Consider the following 25,463-nt stretch of genomic DNA (forward strand, 5'->3'; position numbering starts at 1 on the left):
ATGGGTGTCTTTTTGAGATGATGCAAATGTTCTAACATTGTGGTGACGTTTGCACATCTGTGCAACTGTGGTGATATTTGTGAATATACTAAAAACCATTCAATTGTATATTTTAAATAGGTGAATTATATATCAATGAAGTTATTTTTAAATGTGAAAAGATGTTCAACGTCATTCATAATTAGAGAAATGAAAATCAAAACAACAGTGAGCAACTGTTTTTCATCTCTCAGACTGGCAAACATATTCAGGTCTATAATATCATGGGCGAAAGTGTGGGGAAGTTGGTGCTCTTGTACATTGTTGGTGAGAATATAAATTGAGGCAACCTTCTTGGAGTGAAGTTTGATGAGATCTTCCTTGATTCAATGTACATACACCTTCGATTTACTCATTCTACTTCCAGGAATTTATTCTACCATACATTCATTGAGCATGAAAACAATTTTTACATGATTATAATAACAAAAATTAAAACAACAAAAAAGTCTCTTGGTAGAGAATTGAGTAAAATAAATCATAAATCTATACAAATTACAAATATCACGCAGCTGTTAAAAGAATGAAGGTTCAGAATAGTATATATAACAAGCTATTGTTTCATGCAAATTGGAAAGAAAATAATAAGAATAAGTATATGTATGTATGTATTTGCATAAATAAGGTGCACAGTAAACTAATACAATACAAGGTTATCTAGTTGAGAGAACAAGATAGATGGTAGATAGAAGTGGATGTGAGACTTTTCTCTGAATACCTCTTTATACTGTTTTATTTTTGAGACATGTGAATATCTAACCTAAAAAATAGTTAAATTAAAAAAATAACAACATAAGTGAAATAAAATTAAAATGTCTACAAAAAGTAAAATACAACTTGTACAAGATACATTATGTGAAAAAATAAGTTGCAGAATAGCACTCTTTCATTTATTTAGTCGATTAACAAATACTTTTGAGTCTCTAATTTAGGTTCTAGGTACTAGAGATATGGAAGTAAACCAGGCAGCCAAGTCTCTTGTTATCATGGAGATTACATTTTAGTAGTGAGTAGGTAGGTAAGTGCACAAATGAACAAGGCAATTTCAAACATGGTGATGGAGAGTGATGTGGGTTGGGAAAGAGTTGTTTGATGGGTATCGCAAAAGGCCTCTCTGAGGAAGTGACATCTAAGTTGACACCTGAATGAGGAGGCCTTGAGAGAAGAGTGGTCTAGGAAGATAAGTAATGAGTGCGGAGGTCCTAAGACCAGAACGAGACGGCAAGTGTGAAGATCTGGTCTATGGTCTATACAGCATGCAGAAGGTGGTAAGAGATGAAGTCAGAGTGGCAGTCATGGGACAAATTATGGGTTTAAATAAAAGAACAATATACACATTTATATATAAATTGAAAATATCTAGAAGGACACAAAATTATTGTTATCGAGTGGCTATTTTGTGGATTGGAATTAGGCACTCTTTAATTTCCTATTTTCAGTAGGATTTAGACTTTTAAAAGTATTTAAAAATGCATAAAATAAGAAATATGCTTCAGAAAGTTTTATTTTTATTTTTAAAAACGGAATGTGGAGTGATAATCTGGGAAAGACTACTGTACCTAGAAGCACCATGATTCCTTTGGTTCTAGTCCCTCTAGTGGTGATTATGAGGTAGTACTGGTGACTGTGTCCAAGCACAAGCATCCTAGTGTTAAAATATCTTTAATGGAACTCTGAAACACTTAGAAGTTTGAATTCTTTAAATTCTGTAATTCTTGGCAAATGGCGGGTGGTAAAGACCCCCAAATTGCTACAGTGATTGTTACAGTCACTTACTGTATATCATGAAGCAGGGCTAGCAAAGTCTTTAGATTTTAAAATTAAAGCATGAGAAAAATTCTCCTGTTCGGTTGTCTTGGAAGTATATAAGAGGTCACCACCTCTTCTAAGCTTTTGCTCAGTCCTATACTATCTGTCGTCTCTCCACCTGGACAAGCTATGTCCTCCTCCCCTTTTGGTCAGCTCACCCCTTGTACATAACTTCTCTAACGACTCATTTTGCCCTTTATAAACTCATTCCTTAGCCCTTCCTTACCAGGATGAAAACAGCTGATATTGCGAGTGCTGTCACTGGGTACCAGATACCATGTTAATTCACATCACCTTGTTCAATCCTCAAATCAACCCTGTGAGGCTGTTGTCAATCCCTTTGGAGAAGGGCAACCTGAGGTCTAGGGCCATAAAATAGATTATGTAAATGGTAGCTTGGAACTGTCTGACTCAATACCACACGCATTTAACTAGTAATCTATACTTGAATATATAACTTTTTTATTTGGATAGATATTGAGTATATACTTCAATCAGTGTAGATCATGGGTCATAAACTAAGATGTGCATAGGCGCCAGGATGTGAGTGCAGAGAACTTGATATAATGGTCTTTATTTTGTCAAAGGACTATGTCCTCTTGTTTTTTTCAAATATGGGGCATTCTCATTCTTTTGTTGTTCTACATTTGATAAAAATAGGGATCTAGAAATATTTCACTTTCCTCTTAACCCTGTTGCAGAAATATAAGTGATAATGCCTGGCACCGACAGATGGCCTCGGCATCAGAGAGCAACCAGTAGTTAGGAGTTTGAGACAAACTCAATAGCGCAGGCCCCATCCATCGAAAGGGGATATTCTCCCTTCAGCTCCAGGCACATGTTGCCACTGGGAATGGCAAATGAACCCAAATTGTCAGATCTTCCAACTTTTAAAGTAGAGGTAAAAACCTGTAATTTTAGGTAAAATCTCCCAATTTAAAAATGTTGGCAACTAATTCACAACATTTTAGAGACATAGTTTGGTAGGCCTGATCTATGGGTCACAAGTTCAATCTTGTCTCTTTTTAATTGCAATGCAAATTCTTTGTGAGGAACCATTAAAACAATATATATCTCCCACAATGCTAGACACACATCATGTACTCAAAGAGTTTTGCTGATCCATGAAGCAGCTCTTGAGTATTATTCTATATTTAGATTTCGATTACTTTCTGCAGACATTCATTTGGCAAGGTTGGGCTTTCACAGAATCATATGGTATTTATAAATTTATCACTGGTTCAAGAGGATTCTCTGAATTTCCCAAAGAGGATGGGGCCTAGGACATAGAAAGTATTCCTTAGGTGTTTCTTGTTTTTTATTTAATTAATATTTCTTAAGTAAAAGATTAACACCCTGAATCTAGATCATACCTTTCTGTACATTTAGAGTCACTGGGTAAGGCTTTAAAAAATGCCCATACCCCACCCCCAAGAGAGTTCATTTTAATTGGTCTACAGGAGGGTCCTGGCATTGGTGCGTGCGTGCGTGCGTGTGTGCGTGTGTGTGTGTGTGTTTGTCTTCATCAAGTGATTATAACGTGTAGCCAACCTAGAGGATCACTGGTTTAGGTTCTAGTAATCAAGATTCAAAGAATCAGAGAATCAAATATCTTACACCAGCAGTTATCTCATGAATGATTTACTTCATTTTTATGCCCTTAAGTCACTATTTTCCAAAAACTACCATTGCATCTGATTTTACTACTATATTACTGTCAATCTGAACAATTAAATAGCAAACGTTATTTGAGTAGCAATTGAGTTTATTTGGGAATAGTAGAGGAATTGCAATTCGGCACATGCAAAATATGGCGAACCATAGGCAAGTCCAAAGAAGCAAAGGGGAAGTCATGTTTTATTGGGTTCCAGGAGAAAAATGGGGATGGTTGTTTTGAATGGGAGCTCATTAGTGGGGAATGAGTTTGAGATTATGGTGGTTCCTTATTGGCAGCAAGCAGTTGCTGTTGCTGAGGAAAGAGGATGGGCAACCAACCATTAAAGAGACAAATAGGGAGAAGACCTTCCTTCTTCCTACTGATTGTATAAGCTTCTGGTGCTCGTTATGTAAGTTTCAACGAGCAGTATGAGCAGTATGCGTGTGAGAGCTCTTCCTTCATGGCTTCCCAACTCCATTTTGAATGCGGTTCTCTTTATTCATTTTCAAATTACTAACATACTCCACTGCATTTCTGTTTGAGAAGAGGGGAAAAAATGCTAAAATGTCAGGGAGATATATAAGTGCTAATTTCCTGAACATGATCAAGTGATTGTTCAAGGAATTTTACTCTGTTTAAAATAAACCTAGTATATTACTAGAAGATATGAAGTAATAACTTGCTGGCTTCTTAACTAAAAAATGGCATATTAACCACTTTTCTATGATTGTTAAAAATGAATTATTTTTTAAAAATAGAAAACAGTAAAAATTCAAAAGGTATACAAGTACAATAAAGTTTACCTCCCTTTCATGTACTTGGGCCTTCCTGAAGGCAATAAATCTGATGGTTTTTGTGTGTGTGTATCTTTCAAGAGACATTATCATTATTTAAATAGTTATTTTTTATTTTTATTTTTTGGCTTCAAATAGAAACCTTCAGTCACTCACCTTTTTGACAGATCCTTTGAAATTTCCTTGAAAGGAAAGGCACTAAGGTTAAAGGGTAAAGAATGATTGAGTGTTATTAGAGATCGGAGAGATCTCACAGATTATTGGGTCCTTTGCTATTCCAGGTGTGGTCCCTGGATCAGCAGGGACTTCACTTGGGGGTTGTCATAAATGCAGAATCTCAGACCTCATCCTGAAGCATAAGTTGCATCTTAACCAGATCACCAGGTGATTCCTGTGTACCTGTGAGAATCATTGCTCTGGTCTGATATCCTTCACAAAGCAAGGAAGTGTGACTCAATAAGGAGCCAGTGGAGAGTTGATACTAGAAGTCAGGATTCCTAACGGCATTGTCAAATGTATTTTCTAACATGCCAAAGTTCTGGCCAGATAATTTGATATATTGCTATGCATTTTCTTCAGGATGAGCTTTGGAGTCATATATAGCAAGGTTCGAATCCTAATTTTACCACTGGCACATAGTAGGAACTCAATAATGGTAGTTATACTTCCTGTTACTATTGTTTTTTTAAATTCATAAACTTTTTTAGAGCAGTTTTTGGTTAACAGCAAAATTGAGCATAAAATACATAGTTCCTATGTACCCCCAGTCCCCATATGTACAACACTGCCCACTATTGATATCCCCAACACTACCATTAGCGGATTACTAGCATTTGTCACTGCATTTGATTAAAACTTTAAAGCAACGTTTCAACAGCCTCTAAAGAATTATTTACAAATTCTATTCTGTGTGTGATTTAACAGAAAGGCTCTTCTAAAACATATCCTGTTCTTGTCTCAGAATGCTGTTTTGCTCTGGCAGTCAAAGAGAGATTTTATTAGGCTCTTTTACAAATGGAGGGACTGAAACACGAGAGGCTAAGGTCTTGGCAGATTGTCGTCTTTTCACCAGATCTTAAGCTGGAACAGCGCAGTAGATTCTGAGGAACGGACGTTGAGGGTTAGAAACTAAGACAGAATCCAGGACTTTTTATCAGAGCGCACAAATGGTATCCAGGACCCCTGCCTGAGCCAGGAGCGGGAGCCTGCGTTGTGGGATATCAGGACGAATGGTTGCGGGCAGTTTCTGGAACTTGGGCCTAGCTCTTTGGAAGCTCGGGTTCCGAAGAACTGCAGGGGAAAGGTGAAGGTTTTGTTTTGCACGAGAGAAATATGGCAAGAGACTGGATAGAAAAGCAGGCGCGGGGCACACCTCGGCATGACTCGGGGGTGAGGGGGAGCGCCTAATTTCTGTCTTCGCTCGGAGCTTGTAGAGTATGCAGTCTCTTACGTTCCAGCCTTTCTCTTTTACGTTTGAGCTGAGTTTTACCGGTTTCTTTCTCCCCTATTAAAGATAGCATAACAACGTAATGATACAAAAGGACACTTTGCTGAGGGTCGTTTCCTGCAGGCCGGAAGTAACGGGACCGTCTCCCGTAGTCGCATTCACGGGGTTTCCGGATGTCTCCTGGGAGCTGTAGTCCTGGCGCGGACGGATGCTTCCGGTTGGGAGTGGACTGAGCGATGTTGCTGGTCGGGTTAGTCCTCAGATTGGGCGTTTGACGTGCTGCTCTCCTGGTACAAAGAGCTTTAACTCTTAAACATTACACTTGATTTCTGCTCTGTTTCGTACGTTTTTAAAGGGCTTCTTCAGCGACCATATGTAAATAAAGCAAATGACATTTGCTCTTTTAAAATACTAAAAACCGTAAAGAAGAAAACAAAAGAGGTGGGAAGACCGCGTTGAGTCATACAAACAGTTCCCAAAGGTATAAGCTGAAACTAAAAGCCTTTTGTCTATACCTGCTCAGCTCCCGCCTGTAAAGGGAAAACACTTTTTAAAGGAAAAAAAATGTAGGTGCAAATGTACACTTTATTAAAAAGTACACAAAAAAGAATGCTATACCTTTCCTCAACCTTTCTTTTTCTTTTTTAAATTTATTTTTTATTTTTACTTTTATTAAGTTTATTGGGGTAACATTGGTTAATACAATTATATAATTTTCAGGTGTACGTTACAATTAGACATCTATACATTCTATTGTGTGTTTACCACCCAAATTCCAGTTTCCTTCAGCTACTGTATGCTTGATTCCCCTTACCCACTTCGCCCCCCCCCATTTTGACCCCTTACTCTCTTAATCCTCTACCTACCCCCTCCTCACCCACTACCTACGCTCTTGTAACCTCTAGCCTATAGACCCTGTCCATGAGTCTCTTTGTCCTGTTCATTTGTTGCTTTTAGGTTTATATCCCACGTATAAGTGATATCATGTGATTTTCAACTTTTTCTGTCTGGCTTATTTCACTTAGCATTATCTCGAGGTCCATCCATGTTGTTGCAAATGGCAGTATTGCATCTCTTCTTATGGCTGAGTAATATTCAATTGTATATATGTACCACAGCTTCTTTAGCCAATCATCTATTGTCGGACACTTCCATTGCTTCCATGTCCTGGCCACTGTGAATAATGCTGCTGTAAACATTGGTGTGCAAACCCATATCTTTTTGGATATGGGTTTTCAAGTCTTTGGGGTAAATACCCAGTAGGGGGAATGCTGGATCATATGCTAGATAAATTTTTAGCTTTTTTTAGGAACTGCCATATTGTTTTCCATAGTGGCTGTACCAATTTGCAGTCCCACCAGCAGTGTATGAGGGGGACTTTTTCTCTGCATCCTCTCCAACATTTGTTATTACTTGTCCTGTTGATTATAGTTATTTTAACAGGTGTGAGATGGTATCTTATTGTGGTTTTGATTTGCATATCCCTAATAGCTAGCGATGTTGATCATCTTTTCAAATATTTGTTGGCCATTTGTGTGTCCTCTAGGGAGAAGTGTATGTTCAGGTCCTCCATCCATTTTTTAATTGGATCATTTGTTTTTTGTTGTTATTGAGTTGTATGAGTTCTTTGTATATTTTGGATATTAGGCCCTTATCAGAGGTGTTGCTTGCAAATATATTTTCCCATTCGGATGGTTGTCTCTTTACCTTGTTGACGATTTCTTTCGCTGAGCAGAATCTTTTTTCTTTTGATAATCCATTTCAGAGATTTTTTCATACTTGCACAAAAAAGAGCTATTTTACTCTTTTTAATGGCTATGTAGTAGTTCATTACACAAATGCCATAATTTATTCATTCACTGCTCTTCTCCACAACATTGAGGGACATTTTGGTTGTTTCCAATTTTTTGCTGTTATAAAGAATATTGTAGCGATTGCGTTGAACATATTTTGATGTACATCCACAGGTTAAATTCAGACAAAATGGCCCAGGCAATGAGATACTTTATAAAAGTTGATAAGCTACCAAATTGCCAAATTGTACCAATTTACACTCTTATCCAACAAGCACATAATTAAAGTGCTTACTTTGTCACTTCTGCTCTAGCAGTGGATATTATAAGACTTTAGAAATTTTGCTTCTCTAATAGGTGAACAAGTTATTTTCCTTTGATCAGCAGCTTCATAATTATTAGTGAGGTTGTGCTCCTAGTGATATGTTTATTGGCCATTAATATTTCTGAAAGTAATCATATTCTTGGCTCAGTTTTCTTTTGCGTTGTTAATTTTTTTCTTACTGATCTATCTATACTTTTTGTAAATTTGGAATGTTAGCCTTTTGTCTCTCACAGAATCATGAAATTTTTTTACTTGTACCTTATTTACCCTATGATTTTGCTTTTGTATTTTTTGACTACACAAATGTGCTAAATTCTTATGTAGTCATGTTTATTAATTTTGTTATGGCTTCTGGGTTATTTGATTGTCCATAATTTATTTTGGTATAAGGAGGAATGGCTCTAGCTTTATCATTTATCATTTTCTCAAAATATTAGCCAGTGGTCCCAATATGATTTTTGTTACCTTTATAATTAGGGAGAAAAAAACAGTGAATGTTAAAAATACACCTTACTATGAGATTTTCCAGAAATTTCAAAGGTTAGTTTAAGGGAAAAGAATAGAAATAAATAAGTGACATTCCAACTTTTCTCAAGCCATTCACTCATCTTGTTTTACTGCTTCTTCTGAACAATACCCAAAAGATTGCTTATATTTATTAAAATAAATAATGAAAACTAATCGATATGCAACTTAAAAAGAGAAAAAAATTATGAAAATGCTTTTAAAACCTAAGAATTGTTGAAGTATAATTCCAAAATTTCCCAAAATTATCCTTTAGAAAAAAAGGTAGATGCCTTATACTTGTAACCTCACAAAGTTTCTCATACAGTGGAAGATCAGCACTATTCCTAAATTAATACTTTTTTTATAATATAAGATTTTAAATATGTATATTTGGGTAAATTTAAAAAGTGAATATTACAAGGGGTTATTTTATCAGTTTATTACAACTAAATAATGCAAGTTAAGTATTGTACATAGGTATTTTATTATAGTGTAATACATACATTATATTTATATGTAATATATAGATATATGATCCCAAGCTTTTTTTTTTTTTAATATTGTCTCATTAGTGAAATTTAGAGTTGGCTTTTATTCAGGCCTGTTTTTGCCATCTTGCTATTATATGATCAAGGCTTCAGTATAGATACAGTAATGCAAAACTTTGTACTTAGAAGTTCTGAAATAAAAACATTATTTAGAAAAAGGGTAAAAAACACAAGCAGAAATAGCTAAAATGTTTCACAATATTTGCCTCTAGGCAGAAAGAGATGTGAGTAAAGTCTTCCACTTTTTTCTTACAAACCTTGGAATACTATATCTTTACCAAAAACAAACCCAAAACTCATGAGAATGTATAACATTGATAGAAATAAAAATTAATTTGAAAAAGGAATGTAAAATTTGTGTTAGTGTTGATAATAAGAAAAACATGAGGACTGTCTGTTTGGGCATTTCTTTCAAAATTCTCTTTTTCCTCTAATTATAAAATGGAACTGTAAGCATTTCATCGAAGGCCTGATCAAACTGAACATTTTTATTTTAGGGATGTACTCTCATAATTGAGCCAGTCAGCATTATTATTAAAAAACAAACAAAAAAAAAACTCAGAGGCCTAAAATAAGCTGAGAAAGAGCTTTTTATTGAATTCTGACAGTGAAAATGGATGTGGAGATATCAAAATGAGAAAAATAACCAGTAATGGTGTATAAACCTGTAACATTACAGTATAAAAGATACCTTCAACTGGGTGACTATTGAAGTACTATATTTGGCATATCCTAGAATACCAGTGTTGAAATATATATATATATATAGTTTGTGTGTGTACAGTAAATCCTATAGTATTTTCAGGCAAGCTCAAATGCAACATTTTCAAATGGCCTCCTTATTTCATTCTGCTATATAAGCTCTTTCTTTTTAATTTTTTCCCTTGCCTCAAAGGGGATTATGAGTTGGGGGACAAGAAGGAAGGAGGAGACATTCAGAGTCAAGGTGCCAGAAACGTAGACCACAGTTTGGTAAATAATATATTAATATACTATGATACAGGTATAGTCTATTCTCTAGAATTGCCTGATCTTAGGGTTATTGAGGAAAAGTATGAAAACCTTTAGTTGATTTTATTTTGTCACAAACATTATACTTACATGGAATAATAATGGTAAAATTCAATTATAAGATGTAAAGGGAGCAAAAGATGTTATTATAGAATTCTAAAAATGAGCAAAAACTACAGGTTCTTGGGCCAACTAATACCCAATAAGCTTTCAGTAAATCCCTACCGAGTGACATACATTTATTTTCTTTTCTAAAAACTGTGTCAACACGAATGAAAGAACCTAAGAACAAGAATATTCAGTGTAGTATTGTTTGTAAGTGCTGAAGATTGGAAATGTTTGGCAAAAGGGCTCATATATATTATATATATATGTGTGATATACAAGTATCTCCTACTTTTCGAAAATTTGTTTTAATGGTCATTTCACTCTTATGACAGATCGACATTAGTACCTGTTTTTGCTGACTGAAATAAATCCAAAGAGGGTTTTCGCTTTTATGATAAAAGGTGAAAAGCAAAAATAGTATTTAGTGTTTGTTTTGCAGGAAGCCAATACAGAGACAGGACATAGCCTTGTGGTGCAATCTAATCTAAGACCCACGGAGCCAATTGAGATGAATTGTGCGACTGACTCTCTACCAAGCAGGGTTAGAGGAGATCAAACAAGCAAGCAGATTTACAGAAGCAGAAGTTGGCCATTAGCATATCTTTGCACAGGATATCTCCTGGAACTACACCCTGGTTAAACATTAAACAAGCAAGCAGATTATAGAAGCAGAAATTGGCCATTTGAAAATTTTCCACCCTTAACACCCTGAGCAGTGAGAAAGGCATTGCTTTTACTATAAGTTCATGTTATTTTAAGTTTTATGTGTTATTCGTTATGATTTGGTAGGTTATTCTGAGGGGTTAGGAACACCCCCAGTTTTTTCCATATAAATTAATGATAATTGCTTCTTCATTTAATGTCATTTTTGCTTATAAAATGTCACAGGAACGCTACTTTGGATAGCAGGGGAAACCAGTACAGATATTTATGTGTGTGTGTAAATGCACAGACTGAATCTGCAAACATAAGACATTGTTAACAGTGGTTTCCTCTAGGGAAGATAATTGGTGGCCAGAAGACAAAGGGTAGATGGACACTTACCTTTCATGCCTGCCCTTTTGTACCTTTAAATTTTTTTGCTGTTGCATGCATTGTCTGTTCAAAAAAAATAAAATAAAATAAAATAAAACTTAAAAGTAGATCTAACTCTCAAATTGATGGTTTAACAGTATTCGTCATTGTTTTCCAGCTTTTCTTACCTCCAAAAGCACACAGCCACCAGATTAATCTTAAAGCTCCATTTTTAATATGTTACCTGCTCAAGAAGCTACAGCAGATCCCTGCTGCCTTCGTTCTTCCTCAGTAGCCTTTTCCAGATCGGTAAGGCTCTCTCTCCACGTGCTGGCCCAGGCCCCATCTTCAATACTAAGTTTAAAGGCTTTTCTCTTCAACACACTTGATATCAGGTTGTTTTTCTCACCTTTGCCTGAACTTGCTATGGGCATTTTCATCTCTATGACAGCTTATGCGTTTTGTCCCTTCCAGCTTCCATTTTGTGAAAGCTTCTATGAATTCCTGTTAGATTTTCCTTCAAAATCACACAATTTAGCATTCGATTATGTAATGTGCTAATGTTTCATTCGAATTAATCTTATATTTTCAACCAAATTAATTTGTTGACATGGAAGGTGTGGTGATTAAAGCATATTCCTATTCAAGGAATAAGGGGCAGAGTTCGGCTGTGTTCCATTGTACCATGATCTCTATAAGCAAGGGGTCATTCAGAGGAAGATACAATAATTGGACCTACCAATAAGACTGGACAGGGGCCAAGACACTTGTGAGAGGAGCTCTGTGATGGCAGGATTCATTTCATTTAGTCAGTAAATTATTTGAAGTTTGACATTTTGTAGTTTTTTACTTGCTTTTTTACTGCTTTTTTTTTTTAATTACAAGAATAATGTATGTTCCTCTTAGCAAATGTAGACGAGTAAAAGGAATAAAATATAAATTACCTGTGACCTCATTATCTAGTTGTTGTGGTGCGATCAAATTTAAGACCCACAGAGCCAATCGAGATTAATTATGAGCCTTTATTAGCCGGCTGGAGACTGACTCTCCCCACAAGAGAATCAGCCCCAGGTCTTTGTTTGAGGCAGTTTTATAAAGCCTCGGACTACATTTTAGAACGAAGAGAGAGTAAGGAAATTACAGAAAGCAGAAGTTAACCATTAATGTCCTTTACAAAGAGAAATGTATCTGGGGAATTGCTAGATCAAACATAGCCTGGTAGACAGTCTTGTTATCTGTATCTTGGAATGTTGTGCCTCTTCCTGGGACTTTGGTGTCTCAAGGAATCACCTCCTTGTTACTGATTTACCAGGAAGTCTTCACTCTTACAATTTCAAAAGAGGCAGCTCACAAAGCCCCAAACTACATTAAACAAGTAAGCAGTTTACCAAAAGCAGAAATCGACCATTAACGCAATACAAATACATCATCTGTACTACACTTTGGTTAATAAGTGAGCAGATTACAGAAGCAGACCCTGGCCATCTTCATATCCTATACAATACATTTCCTAAACTCACACCCAAGCAAGTAGGACAACTTCTGGTATCTAAAGATATTTCTTCCCTGTAGCTGACTTAGCTAGTTGGCTCACTTTGAAGATTTTCCACCCTTAACATAGTGACAACTGGTCTATTTTGGTATATATATTATAAATATGCATACGAGGTATGTATATGTACAATGTATAATCATAAAACTGGGATCACCCCATACCGACTTTCAAAATTTAAATTTTATATTTTTTACTGTTTAAATTGAGATAAATTTGATATAACTTAGACCCAGTAACATGCATAGTTTCAGTGCTCAGTGAATTTTTACATAGTACGTACCGTTTTTTAACTTTTCCCAGGTGTTAAATATGTTTCTACATCATTTTAAATGACTACATGGTATACTACTGTATGCAGACCATTATTAATGTGATTGTTGGACTTTTAACTTCTTTAAAAACTTTTTATTATTATAACCATGTTTTTGGTGAAGATAGCTATCATTATTGCTATATCTTTGTACACATTCTTGATTATAATTTTTGGATAAGTTCCTAGGTATGGAATTGCTTAGACAAAGATCATGTAAAATTCTGACTTTTGATATGCAGATTTCTATTTCAAAAGGATATTACCAATTTTTTTCTGTAGCCAGTAGATATTGAGTTAAAATTTTACTAACTTTAAAATGCAGAATGTGAGAGCATTGTGGTTGAGGAAAAAGATACTTTGAGTTGTATTTAATAAAACATGAATAAGTGTTTACAAAACTTCATTTCATAGTCATCTTTTCTAGTTCTTCAGAACAACATTAAAGCATTTTCCTGACTGTTCTCATGATGGAGAGTAACAGAGCAATACTTTTTTTTTTTTTTTAGTAAGGGTTGTTTGGTGTTTGAGAGACTTCGCATAACTTTTCATTTTAATCGTGGTAAGATATATATCACATAAAGTTTACCATTTTAATTATTTTAAGTGTACATTTCAGTGACATTAAGTACATTCGCATTATTGTGCAACCATCACCACAGAATTTTTCCCATTTTCCCAAATTGAAACTTCATACCTATTAAACAATAATTTTCCATTCGTCCCTTCCCTACTGTCCCTAGAAAGTTCCATTTTTCTTTCTGTCTCTAAATTTGACTCCTCTGGGTAGCTCATGTAAGTAGAACCATACAGAATTTGTCCTTTTGTGTCTGGCTTATTTTGCTTAGCATAATGCCTTCAAGGTTCATCTATGTTGTAGCCTGTGTCAGAATTTCCTTCCTTCTTAAGGTTGAATAATATTCCATTGTATGTATAAACCACATTTTGTATCTATTCCTCTGCCAGTGGATGCTTGGATTGCTTCTACCTTTTGGCTATTGTGAGTAATGATGCTGCAAACATGCATGTACAAATACCTGTTCAAGTCTCTGCTTTCAGTTCCTTGGGTATATACCCAGAAATGGAACTGCTGCATCATATAGTAATTCTATGTTTAATTTTTTGAGAAATAATTATCCTGTTTTACATAGCTGGAGCTTCACATCATTTTAAGGCCATTTGTCAGTTATTCTGGTCAGGATTTTGTGATACCCAAGTAGGCCTCCAAATATCTCAAAGGATGTGAAATTTCTAAAACAAAATTAATTACTTTATTTAAAAATCCCATACAGAACTTTTAGCAAGAGAGGGTGTATAATGAAGGATCAATAAAAATTGTGCTTTAATACTTTATTCTCTTCAGAAATAAACCTTAAAAAAGATGTCTATAGGTGGGCTTAATGAAAATGTATTTTTTTCCAAGGTAATAATTATGGGGGGCATTTAAAGGGTTAAGGCTGTTGTATAAAATGTTGTATAACTGACCACTCACCTTCTCTAAATACTAGACCTGACCTGAATTTCCTTGGGCCACAGTGAGCTGAAACACAGACTCACTCTTAGCAACCCCTCTAGGTCAGACACATTCCTGAATCTGGAGAGAGCCAGTCCAGGAGAATGGCATGCTGAATCCACCCCTATCATCAGACAGTTATCCTTCTCACTGTCCTATTTTATTTCTTTTGTAACACAAATCACTATTTTAAAATGATCTTGTTTGCATGTTTCTTGTCTGCCTCCCTCCATCAGAATGTAAGCAACTTAAGAACTGAGATTTGTTTACCACACCTTTTCCTATAACTGTGCTGGGCACAAAATAGGTCCTCAATAAATATTTGTCGAATGAATAAATTATCAAATGAATGAATATTTACTCTTAGTTTATTTTTTCTACTCAAACTATTTAAAAAATTCTGAAATATTCTAGACACTCAGAAAAATGCCCACTGCTTATATCTAACAAATCCTAATGTTTTAATATATTGCTTCACATTTTCTTCTATCATTTGAAAAAAAAGGAAAAAGATTATATATATATATATAAAATATTTTTTTATTTATAGGAGAGATTTATTTGAAGAAATATTACAACATATAAAAACTACATAAAGTCTTAATTTCCACTTATATATGAAATGGAGAGATAGCTAACTTAGAGCGTATGTAAAAACGGATAATCCTTTGCTCACCTATGAGATGAATGATTCATCTCCATCACTTACCTAAACTCAGACTACAAGTCCCAGGCAGCACTGCAACAGTTAGGTACATGAGCTGTTCTTTTCTCTTCTGTAAACAGCCAATGAAAGGTAGAGTTTACAAAGGTCTGTGATGACATCTGTCTTTTGACTGGGCAGCCTTAAATCCAGTTAACGCCGTTTTGAATGTGCTGCTGTAAACCAGATTTAAAAAGGCTTTCCCTGTTAATTTGCAGCTCGTTGTGCCTCTTCTTCCAGGAGGAAGAAGAGCTGATTTAGTGATCTAAATGGACGCAATACTGAATTACAGATTGGAGGATATTGAAGATTACTACATGTTACTGGGATGTGATGAACTGTCTTCGGTAAGACAGTAGATAATGCTGTTTTTTCACAACAGTATTTCAAGTTTTATTTAAGGTTTTAACGTTACACTTTTAGTCACATTGCCTAAAAACCTTAATCTTGTACTATTTTAAAGCTCTTTTGGTTCAGAGAAAGTAAAGGTTTCAAAGGTGTGTTGAGTCTTTACTTGAATAGTGTCCTTTTGCAATTTTATGGACACTACTGATTGAATATGTGTATCCTGGCACATGGCCATTGACTCTATTTCAAGTATACTTAAAATAGATATTTGAAATTTTGTTATAATTGCTGTTGGCTGTGTTTCGGTAGTATACGTAAGCTATATATATCTTTAGCATGGTAATTTATTCTCTGATTGAGATGAAATGTAATTTTCTAGTAATTAGTCATTTTTAAATGTTTTATTAAAATATGTACTTTTATGTTTATATAAACAAAGAAACATCCTTTATGTTACGATTTCAAATTGTGTGAGAGAAATTACTCCTTAAAAGGATGGCTTCTGACGTGAAGCATGTGAAAGGTCTGTAGTGTTCACTTGATTTAAAATGGAATAATGTTTTTAAAGGTCCCCATAGACAATTGTAAGGGTTGTAAAGTTTTTTAGATTATGAAAAACTTACTTAGAGTTCTACCTCCCAAGGGTAATACTATTAATGTTTGGTATATTAATCTCCAGTTTTTCCTATACCCGTTTTTTGAAGACATGTTTGAGAGGATATTATATATATTTGTGGATTCTTGCTTTTTACCTACTAACATTATAACAAGAATTTTTTTTCATGTGATTAAACACTATTAATACATATTTTAATGATTACATAATATTTCATTTTATTGTTTCACTACAATTGATTATTCTCTTGTTACATATTTTATTTATTTACCAGTTTTTCAATATTTTAAATACTGTTGAGATGACTATGAAGTATATTTCAATTATATTATTAAATATATTCATATTATTTTATATTTTATAAATGTATATTTAAAATATCTATTTTATTACTAAAATATAACTATTAATATTAAAATTTTTTAAAGCAAAATATTTTTTCTATTTTTTTTTTATATGGCTGGAATTTAGCAATAAAATGTACTTTGGTGAATAGAATGTGATTTTGGACACAAAGGATTAAAATTTCTATTTCATCACTTTGAGGAAGTTATTTCAGGTAACTTGTAGTTAAAAACACACACACACAAACTCACAAACACACACACACACACACCCCAAGTTATAATGCTCTTTTTGGTATGTAGTTGTCCTGTAAGATAATATGTTACTTTCTTTTACTTTGGTGATGATTTTGCTTATAACAATGGAGAAAGCTTATTACCATTTTTACTATATGTGTTGTTCATACTTTAGATTATACTATTGCCAAAAATTTTTGAAGGAACTGTTTAAAATCAAAGGAACATAATTTAACTTGATAAGCTTCACAATTTGAATTAAAAAAATTATCATGTTAAGTTATAAAGGAAGCATTATATCCCCATATTAAATCTCTTGACTGTTTAGTCATTCTCTCATAGTACTATTATTGTCTTTTCAGTCTACAAAAGAGAAGGATTAATTTTGAGTAGACTTTAAAAAAAATGATCCCATTGTTTATTTCTAATGTTTATAACAGTTTCATTTCATGTTTACCAGGTACAGTCATACTTCTCCGTATGTATTGTGGCATATGTTAAAAGGAGAATAAAAGCATTATCTTGACATTCCTCCTCTGGATATATTTTACTGATTCTGTCAGTGGCACAGCACATGTAGATAACTGTTTATGAAAAATGAAATGACCTGTCACAATTTTGTTAATTCTCCTTATATGTATCCTTCCCATTTAAAAATATTTTATTCCACTTTTGAGTATTTAGTGTGACATTTCTTTACTCGATTTGTATTGGATGGATTTCCTTTACTTCAAATATTCTTTGATTTGATGCTCTGAAAAATTGAATAGAAATATTCATATTCCAAAACCATTTGGCAGTTATAACTTCAAAGCAACCTGATATCTTGATCCTGCTTGTAACAATTGAGTTGAGACACATGTATCATTCTTTTACTTTAGTATATAGTTCTTAAACTTTTGCAAGTTATGTTAGAAATTAATTAAATGACATATAAACTAAAGGAGGATTTTCATGCTGTTGAGTAGAAAACAACATACCTCGTCATTTCAGAAACATTTACTGAAGCTCGATTCCAAGTCGGTCAGCTGTTTCTCCCTATATTAGATTTTACATGAAAGACACATGATATAAAGTTTTCTAAACTCCTTACTGATACAGACATCATACACTGGTGGTGTAAGGCATCCTCTCTAGTGTGGATCTTATTTGATTTTTAAATATTCAATCACCATTTCAATAGTGATGATAAGAGGACTTTCTGATTCAAGATTTTATGGACTCGACTATTGACCCTAAACTTGATAAAGGAAAACCCATTTTGGGGGGCTGGTTCTTTTTCTTACTGACTTCAGACTATCTGGGTTGAAATCTTACCATTTGCTAGCTGTATAACCTTGGGAAAATTACTTAGCTTCCCTATGCCTTGGTTGCTCAAGTGCAGAAACTTGAGAGTGAGAGAGTACCTCCTTCAATCTAGGTGTCCGGCTTGTCTCGCCCTGGTGCTAGCCCTGACATAGTAAATATTTTAGACTTTGCAGGACTTATAGTCTCTGTCACAACTACTCGGCTATTACATTGCTGGAATGTAGTCATAGAAATATGTAAATGCATGACCATCAATGTCTTCCAATAAAACTTTATTTAAGTAAAACAGATGGTGGGGCAAGATTTAGCCTCCGGGCCAGAGTTAGTCGACACTTTATTTAAAGTATAGATCTCATTCTAATTTCATCAATTTTCCTATGAATGTCCTTTTTCTCTTCCAAGATCTAAGCCGGGATCCTTTTTTTAACACTTAGTTATACTGTTTCCTTGATTACCTCCAAAATGACAATTTCTCATACCTTCTTTGTCTTTCATGACCTGGACACTTTGAAGAGAAATGGTCGATTATTCTGTAGAATGTCCTTTAATTTTGGTTTGTCTGATATTTTCTCATGATTAGACTGAAATTATATGTTTTTGGAAAGAACACTACAGAAGTAGTATAGTACCTTTCTCAATGTCAGGGGTACATGATGTTGATGATATGTCTTATTGACCTTGATCGCTTGGTTAAGGTGCGATCTGTCAGTTTTTTTCTGCCAGGCTTTTCCATAATAGGGTTACTTATTTCCCCTTTTGTAATTAACAAGTATCTTGGTGAAGATTCTTTGAGACTCTAGGATTTCTCCTCAAAATTTCGCCCACTGATTTTAGCATCCTTTGGTGGGTCTTGCCTGTTACAGTTACTACTATGTGTTTGCCTGATGGTGACTTTCTATTTTCCTCATTCATTTTACCTTTATTTCTTGGAATTCTTCTGTAAAGAAAAGCTATCTTTTCTTTCATATTTATTTATTTATTCAACTATTTTTGTTACTATGGATTAATAAATTATATATTTTATGGATTATAACCCAATACAACTATTGTATATTTTGTGGCTCAAATTGTTTCTTTAGCTCATGTTATAATTAATTATCATTTGATTAGATTGATGTGGGATAATCTCTCATGGAATTTATTTCAGGGATAGTACTAATATCTGGAGGTTTGTATGAAAAATCCGATTTCAAACTAAGTGAATTGAAATGATGGATACTTATTAACCCATTTATTAAAATGAGTTTTCTCTTTTCTGCAGCATATTCTGCAGTATGTAAATTTTCATTACTAGAATCAGTTCATTCTTTTAATGAATAAATCACAATTTTCAGAAAGCTCTGATTATACTACAGTCATGTTATTTGAAGAACATCTGTCAGTCTGTAATCAAGTATTTATTTAACATTTGGCACTGGGCCGGTATTAGAAGTTATGGGGTTGGGACGGGAACAAAACCAAACAAAAAAGTGAGACATGGTGGAAGTGTTTAAAGAACTTAGGATCTAGATGAGGAGCCAAAGCTAATTCACAGAAAACAATCTGAGAACAAATAAATACTGTGCTATGTGGTACTGTCTATAAGTGCAACAGGAATTAAAGAAAGAATATCTGAAAAAACCTCAGAGAATAGATGGGGCTTGAGATGATCTCACTTGATCAAAATTTAGATGTATGGAGAAAGAGACAGAGGGCATTCGTGTGGCCAGGGAAAACTGGACAAGATCCATCCGAGTGGGGATCAGATTAGTCTCTATCACACACTGTAGTATTTCCTGGCACAGATCAAAATATTATGCTAACAGGATATGGAAAAGATATGTTTTTAACTTTTAAATATGGAGTATAAAGAGAGCACAAAGAAAAATGTTAACCTAAATGCTTAACATTTAGGATTATGATGTATGCATGCCAATTATGTGTGCATATATGTATGCTATATCTATGTGTTACGTATATAAGTGCATGGATATGTGTGTATATATTTACACATTTTTGGAGTCAGACTGCCTGAGTTCAAATCCTGACTCTCATTTACTAGCTGTGTGACCTTGGAAAGGTAACTTTTCTATGTCTGACTTCCTAATTTGCAAAATTGCAATAATAACACGCATTAGCAGTACTGGGAATTAACCATTTTGACCTATTTGCTTCTATGTGCTAATATCAGAATGTTTTCTAATGGAATGTTTCCTAATACCAGGATGTTTCCTAGGAAATATTAAAAATTAAAAAATAAAATGACAACAACAATAACCCCCCCAAATTTCTACCTCTGATAGTCATAATTTTATCTATTTATGTTATTAAAATCTTCCAAGATATATATGTAAATATGCATATAAATGTGTAAAAAATGCCTTGAAGGATATAACCTTTTATCTTGGGGAAATAGGGTAAAGGGGATTTTACTTTTTATTCTGTATCGATAGAAATTGTTTTCAAAGATTGCGAGTATTCAAAAATTACCGTTAACTAAAAATGCTTACTACTAGAATCTTTAGAATATTCAATATTTTAAAATCAAAAAACAAGTTATTCTCAATTTTCTTTGTTATATAAACAGGCTATGGTGACTGATGGTTATAGGGAGCACTAGGAAGAGGAAACACAATTAATTAGTTCTTAACAGGAAGTCTGCTTCTTCTTATTATTCCAAGGGATTCTCAGTAGATGCTTACCAAGGAAAATAATAGAATTATTTGTCTAGGTTTTTTACACAGGCATGTCTAATACAGCCTGACTTTGATTGTAAAAGTGAAGAATTTTTTAATGAAGATTGATTAAGGATGACGTGGAACTGGTAAAAATATGTTTATTCTGCCGTGGGTCTTATGTATGACCCATGCACTGCTTGAGAATTCATTTCTTAGGAAATGAATACTACTAGAATCTTTAGAATTCTGGACAGTCATCCCTGAATAATGAATATTGATTAAGCATCTTTTGAAGAAATCAGATGTGTGAGCACATTTTTTATATATTCTTAGGATAAACCTATCTGACCACTTTTGACATTTAAATATATTGAGCTTATAGGTGTCTCGGACCATCATCTAAATACAGTAACAAGTTAAATTGTCATCACAGACCACTATTTGAATAGGAACTTTTATTGGATACTTTCTGAATTTTGTTACTGAGGAAATTGTTTCTTAGATTAAAAAGTCAAAATATAAATATATAAGGATCAAAGTGAAAAGTTGAGTTGATCACAGCTGTTTTGGGAAGCACTGATGTCCAACTTCTTCCTTCACGTCGTTTAGATGTTTTTAAACATTGATTTCTGTTTTAGGTTGAACAAATCCTGGCAGAATTTAAGGTCAGAGCCCTAGAATGTCATCCTGACAAACATCCAGAAAACTCCAAAGCTGGTAGGTATTTAACAGCTGTTTCTCATATAGAACTAAAAACCATTGAATAGTAACTTAATTTTCTTTTATCTATTATGCTCAAACTTATTCTTTCATTCAATGCCAAATAATTTTTTCACACTATTAGATGGTAGGGGAGGAAGCAAACTTGTAGTGGTCTAATAGTGGTCATTTAACATCAATTTTTCTTTCTGCTATAATATGCTTCTTCATGGTTTGAAATTTGTCCAGTTTATGATTTATTTTACCAGTGCTGGGGTGTTCGTATGACTTAAATATGTTTTTTACCAGGTGGTTATCTTGATGAGAACCTTGCTGTGTTTTCTTCATTTTGAGGACCTGAATATATCCATATGTGATTCAATATGTATGCCATTATATGATATATGTCCATATATATTATAGTATATTCATACTTTTGTTTTGTCTTTATCATAATTTAAATTCTGTTATAGTAAATTGAGACATAAATGCTTATGTATATCTCAGCCCGAAAAAATACAAACCAACCTGTCTCCCTCCAGCTTCTCTCCTGTCTCTGTCCTTCACTTGAGAGCCAAACTTCCTGAAAAAGAAGTCCACAGTTGATGTCTTTACATCCCTTACACTCAGTTTTTGTTTTATCCCAGTCTGACTTCCCCTTCACCTTTTCTGGAAACTGCTCTCACAATAATCCCCAAGGACTTCCTGGCTGCTGAAGTTAACAATTGCTTTTATATCTTCCCTGATCATGCCCTCCTTGAAACACTTTTTTCTTTTAGCTATCAGGTTATGTACTCATGTTTTTCCTCCAACCTCCTAATCTGCTCTATCTCCTTTGTGACTCCTTCTCTGCTGCCCTAAGGTTCTCTCCCAAACTCTCTTCTGGGCTTATTCTCCACTTTCTCTCTGGGTTCTTTGTCCAGGTCTGAGGCTTCAATCATTAGCTCTCTGTTGATGGTTCCCAAATCTATCCTTAATTCAGTTCTCATTTCTCATCTTCAGACTGTAGTTTCGACTGCTTCCTGGAAGTCTCTATTTGGAGACTTTTCAAAGTCACCCTGTCAGAAAGTGGACTAACTCATTATTCTCCTCTCACCCTCTCTAAAATCTCTCTCATTTTTCTATGTTTCTCTAACTCAATGAATGGCACTATTGTCCATTCGGTTGGCCTGGCAAAAACATTGCCTCCTTCCACTCCCTCGTGTCTACATCTGGTCGATTACCAAATGCTGGTGATTTGCTTTCCATATCTCTCTCCTGTAAGTCCTCTTCCCTTCATCCTCGCAGCCAACACAGCAGGATAGATACCATCATTTCATGCTTAGATCCCTACAGCACTCCTTTAATTGCTTCACACTGCAGATAGTTATCTTGCTTTTTTAATTATGGAAAAAATAAAAGATTTAATATGTACAAAAAGGTATAAAGTATACCATAACAAATGCCTATGTATGTACCACCCAGCTTAAAACTTCACCAATGCAGCCGAAGCCTCTTGTGTATTCCTACCCTCAATTTACCCTCATGGTAGGTAATACTATCTTAAATTTGATAATTTTGTTTACTCTATGTTTATTCTATAAGTATGTGTATGCTATGGACATATGTATGTGATTTTTCTATAAGAAAATATTATGATTAAGACCTATCTATAACTCCGCATTGCACAAATGAAAAAACAGAAACTCTTCTTTCATTAAAAAAGGTTTCACTTGTCTTAAAGCTCATTATTAACTTTTTAAAAGAAATTATTGATTCCTTCGATTGCTATAAACAAATAATTTTCCAATATATGAAGTCATCGTTTTGATTAGATACTTACCTATTACTTTTGTTTGATTGATTTTCCCCTTTTTATTAATGCATAACTTGTTTAAGGGAACAAGTTAAGTCATAAGTGTAAACTTGATAAATTTGTATCTATTCATAACCAGTTTAACCACTGCCCGGACAAAGACATAGAACATTCTCAGCACTCCAGAAGTCCCTTTTCATATCCTGTTCATAGTCGGCACTCTCTCCCATTTTTTGCATCTCCATGCCATTGATTAGTTTTACCTGGCTTTGAATTTCATATAAATGTAATCATACAATATGTACTCTTTTGTGTGTGACTTCTTTTGCTTTACATTATGTTTGTGATATTCATCTATCTTGTACATGTAGCAAGAGTTCATTCTTTGTCATTGCTGGACCTCTAGGTACAAACCCTCTCATATTGTACCCCTCCTTATCACTTCATTTTCACTTTCTCTCCTCTACCACAGCTATAACTCCATTTTTTAACCACTCAGAACTACCTTAGTTCCATAAGATGCCCTGGTTTCTATAGATCTTAATGCCTGCTGCTTCTTCTGCCTGGAACACCCTTGAGGCCTGCACACCTCCCTGTCTTGCTTTGACTGGCTAGATCATGCTCCTCTGTCAGGTCCCTGCTTAGCTGTCACTTCCTTCAGGAAGTCTTGTGTGCCCCAGCTACCCAGAGCAGACTATATGTCGGGTGGCAAACTATCAGACCATCTCCTTGTTGCCTGTTTCCTCATTAGTCATACTGGAAATCAGTGAGGCAGGTCTCTCGCTTATCTTGTTCACAATAGTTTGCCCCTCACCTAGCACAGCACTTACCACGGAGGACTCCTACTTTGTGCAAATGATTTCTCGAATGAGTGAATAAATGAATTTATGAACATTTCTTTAGGAGACATAGTACTTACTTCTCTGAACTGAAGTTACTATTAAGAAAGAAGACTTAACAGAAAAGTATAAAAATTTGATAAACAGTTAAAAACAACTACCAGCACCAGGTTATTCTTTAACTGAGTTATTTGTCAATGAAGTGTGTCTTTGAGTTGTTTCTCTGTCCCTGGCAAACAGTTTCTCTTTGGGATACACAATGAATCACTGTGCAATCATTGCCATTTCTTGTCGCCATAGTGATGGGAGTTTTTATGTACAGGCTACCAAGCTCCTTGTTTAGAGACACCCTGAACCGTGTAAATATTGTTCCAAATGAAAAGGTACACAGACATCATTATCTTCCCTGGTCAGGCCTGCAGTGATAGACGATTCAACCTTTTGGTAGAAATTGTTTTTAAATCTGTTCAAGCATCCATTTACTCAATTTGGATTAATAAGACTTTCTGAAAATTTAGGTGGTGCTTTACACACTTGGAGAAGGATTAAGGCTACTCATAAAAAATATTTTAAGATGTTAAAAATTCACCCAGATGCTGAGTTTTAAATTGACAGAAATTCTGAGTACATCTGAGATTTTGAAATATATTTCATTAAGGTGAAAGGCTAGCCTATTGAGCAACAGCGGGTGGAAGAAATTATACTTATATATACCTTTTTGGTCCACTAAATGTAGTCTCAACTATTGCCATTGAAATTACTGATATGTTAGTATAATGGAGTAGTAAATATGAACAAAGGCTTGTCTGGCTGGATTGCTCCTAGCTCCCACTTGTGAGCTTTGACCTTGATCAACCTCCCTGAGCCTCGGCATTCTCATGGGTAAAATAGGTAGACTACTAACTAGTATATTACTTCATGTGTCTGCTGCGAAGATTAGATGAGGTGTCTTGTATGTGGGAAGAGCTCAACGAATGTTGGCAATTATGTCAGTGGATTTTCTTTTCTTGTTTTGATGCAACAATCCAAGAAAAATTTAACAAAATGGGATACTTTTCTTTTTTGTTACTTTTTGTAAGTTACTATTAGATCTTTCTTGCTTTCATTAAAAAAAAATCTTAAATCTAAGGCTTTTAGAAATCCCTTCTCCATTCTAGATGTGCTATAGAAATTGTGTCACTGAACTCAAAAGATCCTGGCTGGTGCTCAGGCTAGTCCCATGTGTACACATGACAGTAACTGTTTCAGGTCAATGCCTTATTAACTTCTCTTTCATCCTGGAGAAAAGGGCCAAAGATTCTCAAAGATACTTTTTTTATTGATTTGCAGGCTTCAAAGACATTTGAATATTTGAAGAAGAGGAGATTTTATCTCTTGCTGACATCTTTCAATGTCTCCATATTTTCTTAGTTTAAAAACTCTTTATTGCTTCTTTCCCTTAGAGTAAAAATAACATACAGTAATAAATCATATTGTAAGAAAAAGTC

At 34.5% G+C, this 25,463-nt stretch overlaps 1 protein-coding gene across 1 annotated transcript in view; it reads left to right on the top strand.

Annotated features, from left to right (window-relative positions):
• Positions 1-15,276: 15,276 nt before the first annotated feature.
• The window catches only part of DNAJC12 (DnaJ heat shock protein family (Hsp40) member C12), a 30,379-nt gene continuing 20,192 nt past the window's right edge, over positions 15,277-25,463 (top strand). Inside the window, exons 1-2 of the mRNA XM_016129800.2 lie at positions 15,277-15,480; positions 21,282-21,360. Of these exons, the coding sequence (XP_015985286.2) occupies positions 15,403-15,480; positions 21,282-21,360 (157 nt within the window). The 5' untranslated portion in view covers positions 15,277-15,402. The remainder of the gene's footprint in view (positions 15,481-21,281; positions 21,361-25,463) is intronic.

Source organism: Rousettus aegyptiacus, unplaced genomic scaffold (assembly GCF_014176215.1).
Source record: "Rousettus aegyptiacus isolate mRouAeg1 unplaced genomic scaffold, mRouAeg1.p scaffold_m13_p_6, whole genome shotgun sequence".
Lineage (NCBI taxonomy): Eukaryota > Metazoa > Chordata > Mammalia > Chiroptera > Pteropodidae > Rousettus > Rousettus aegyptiacus.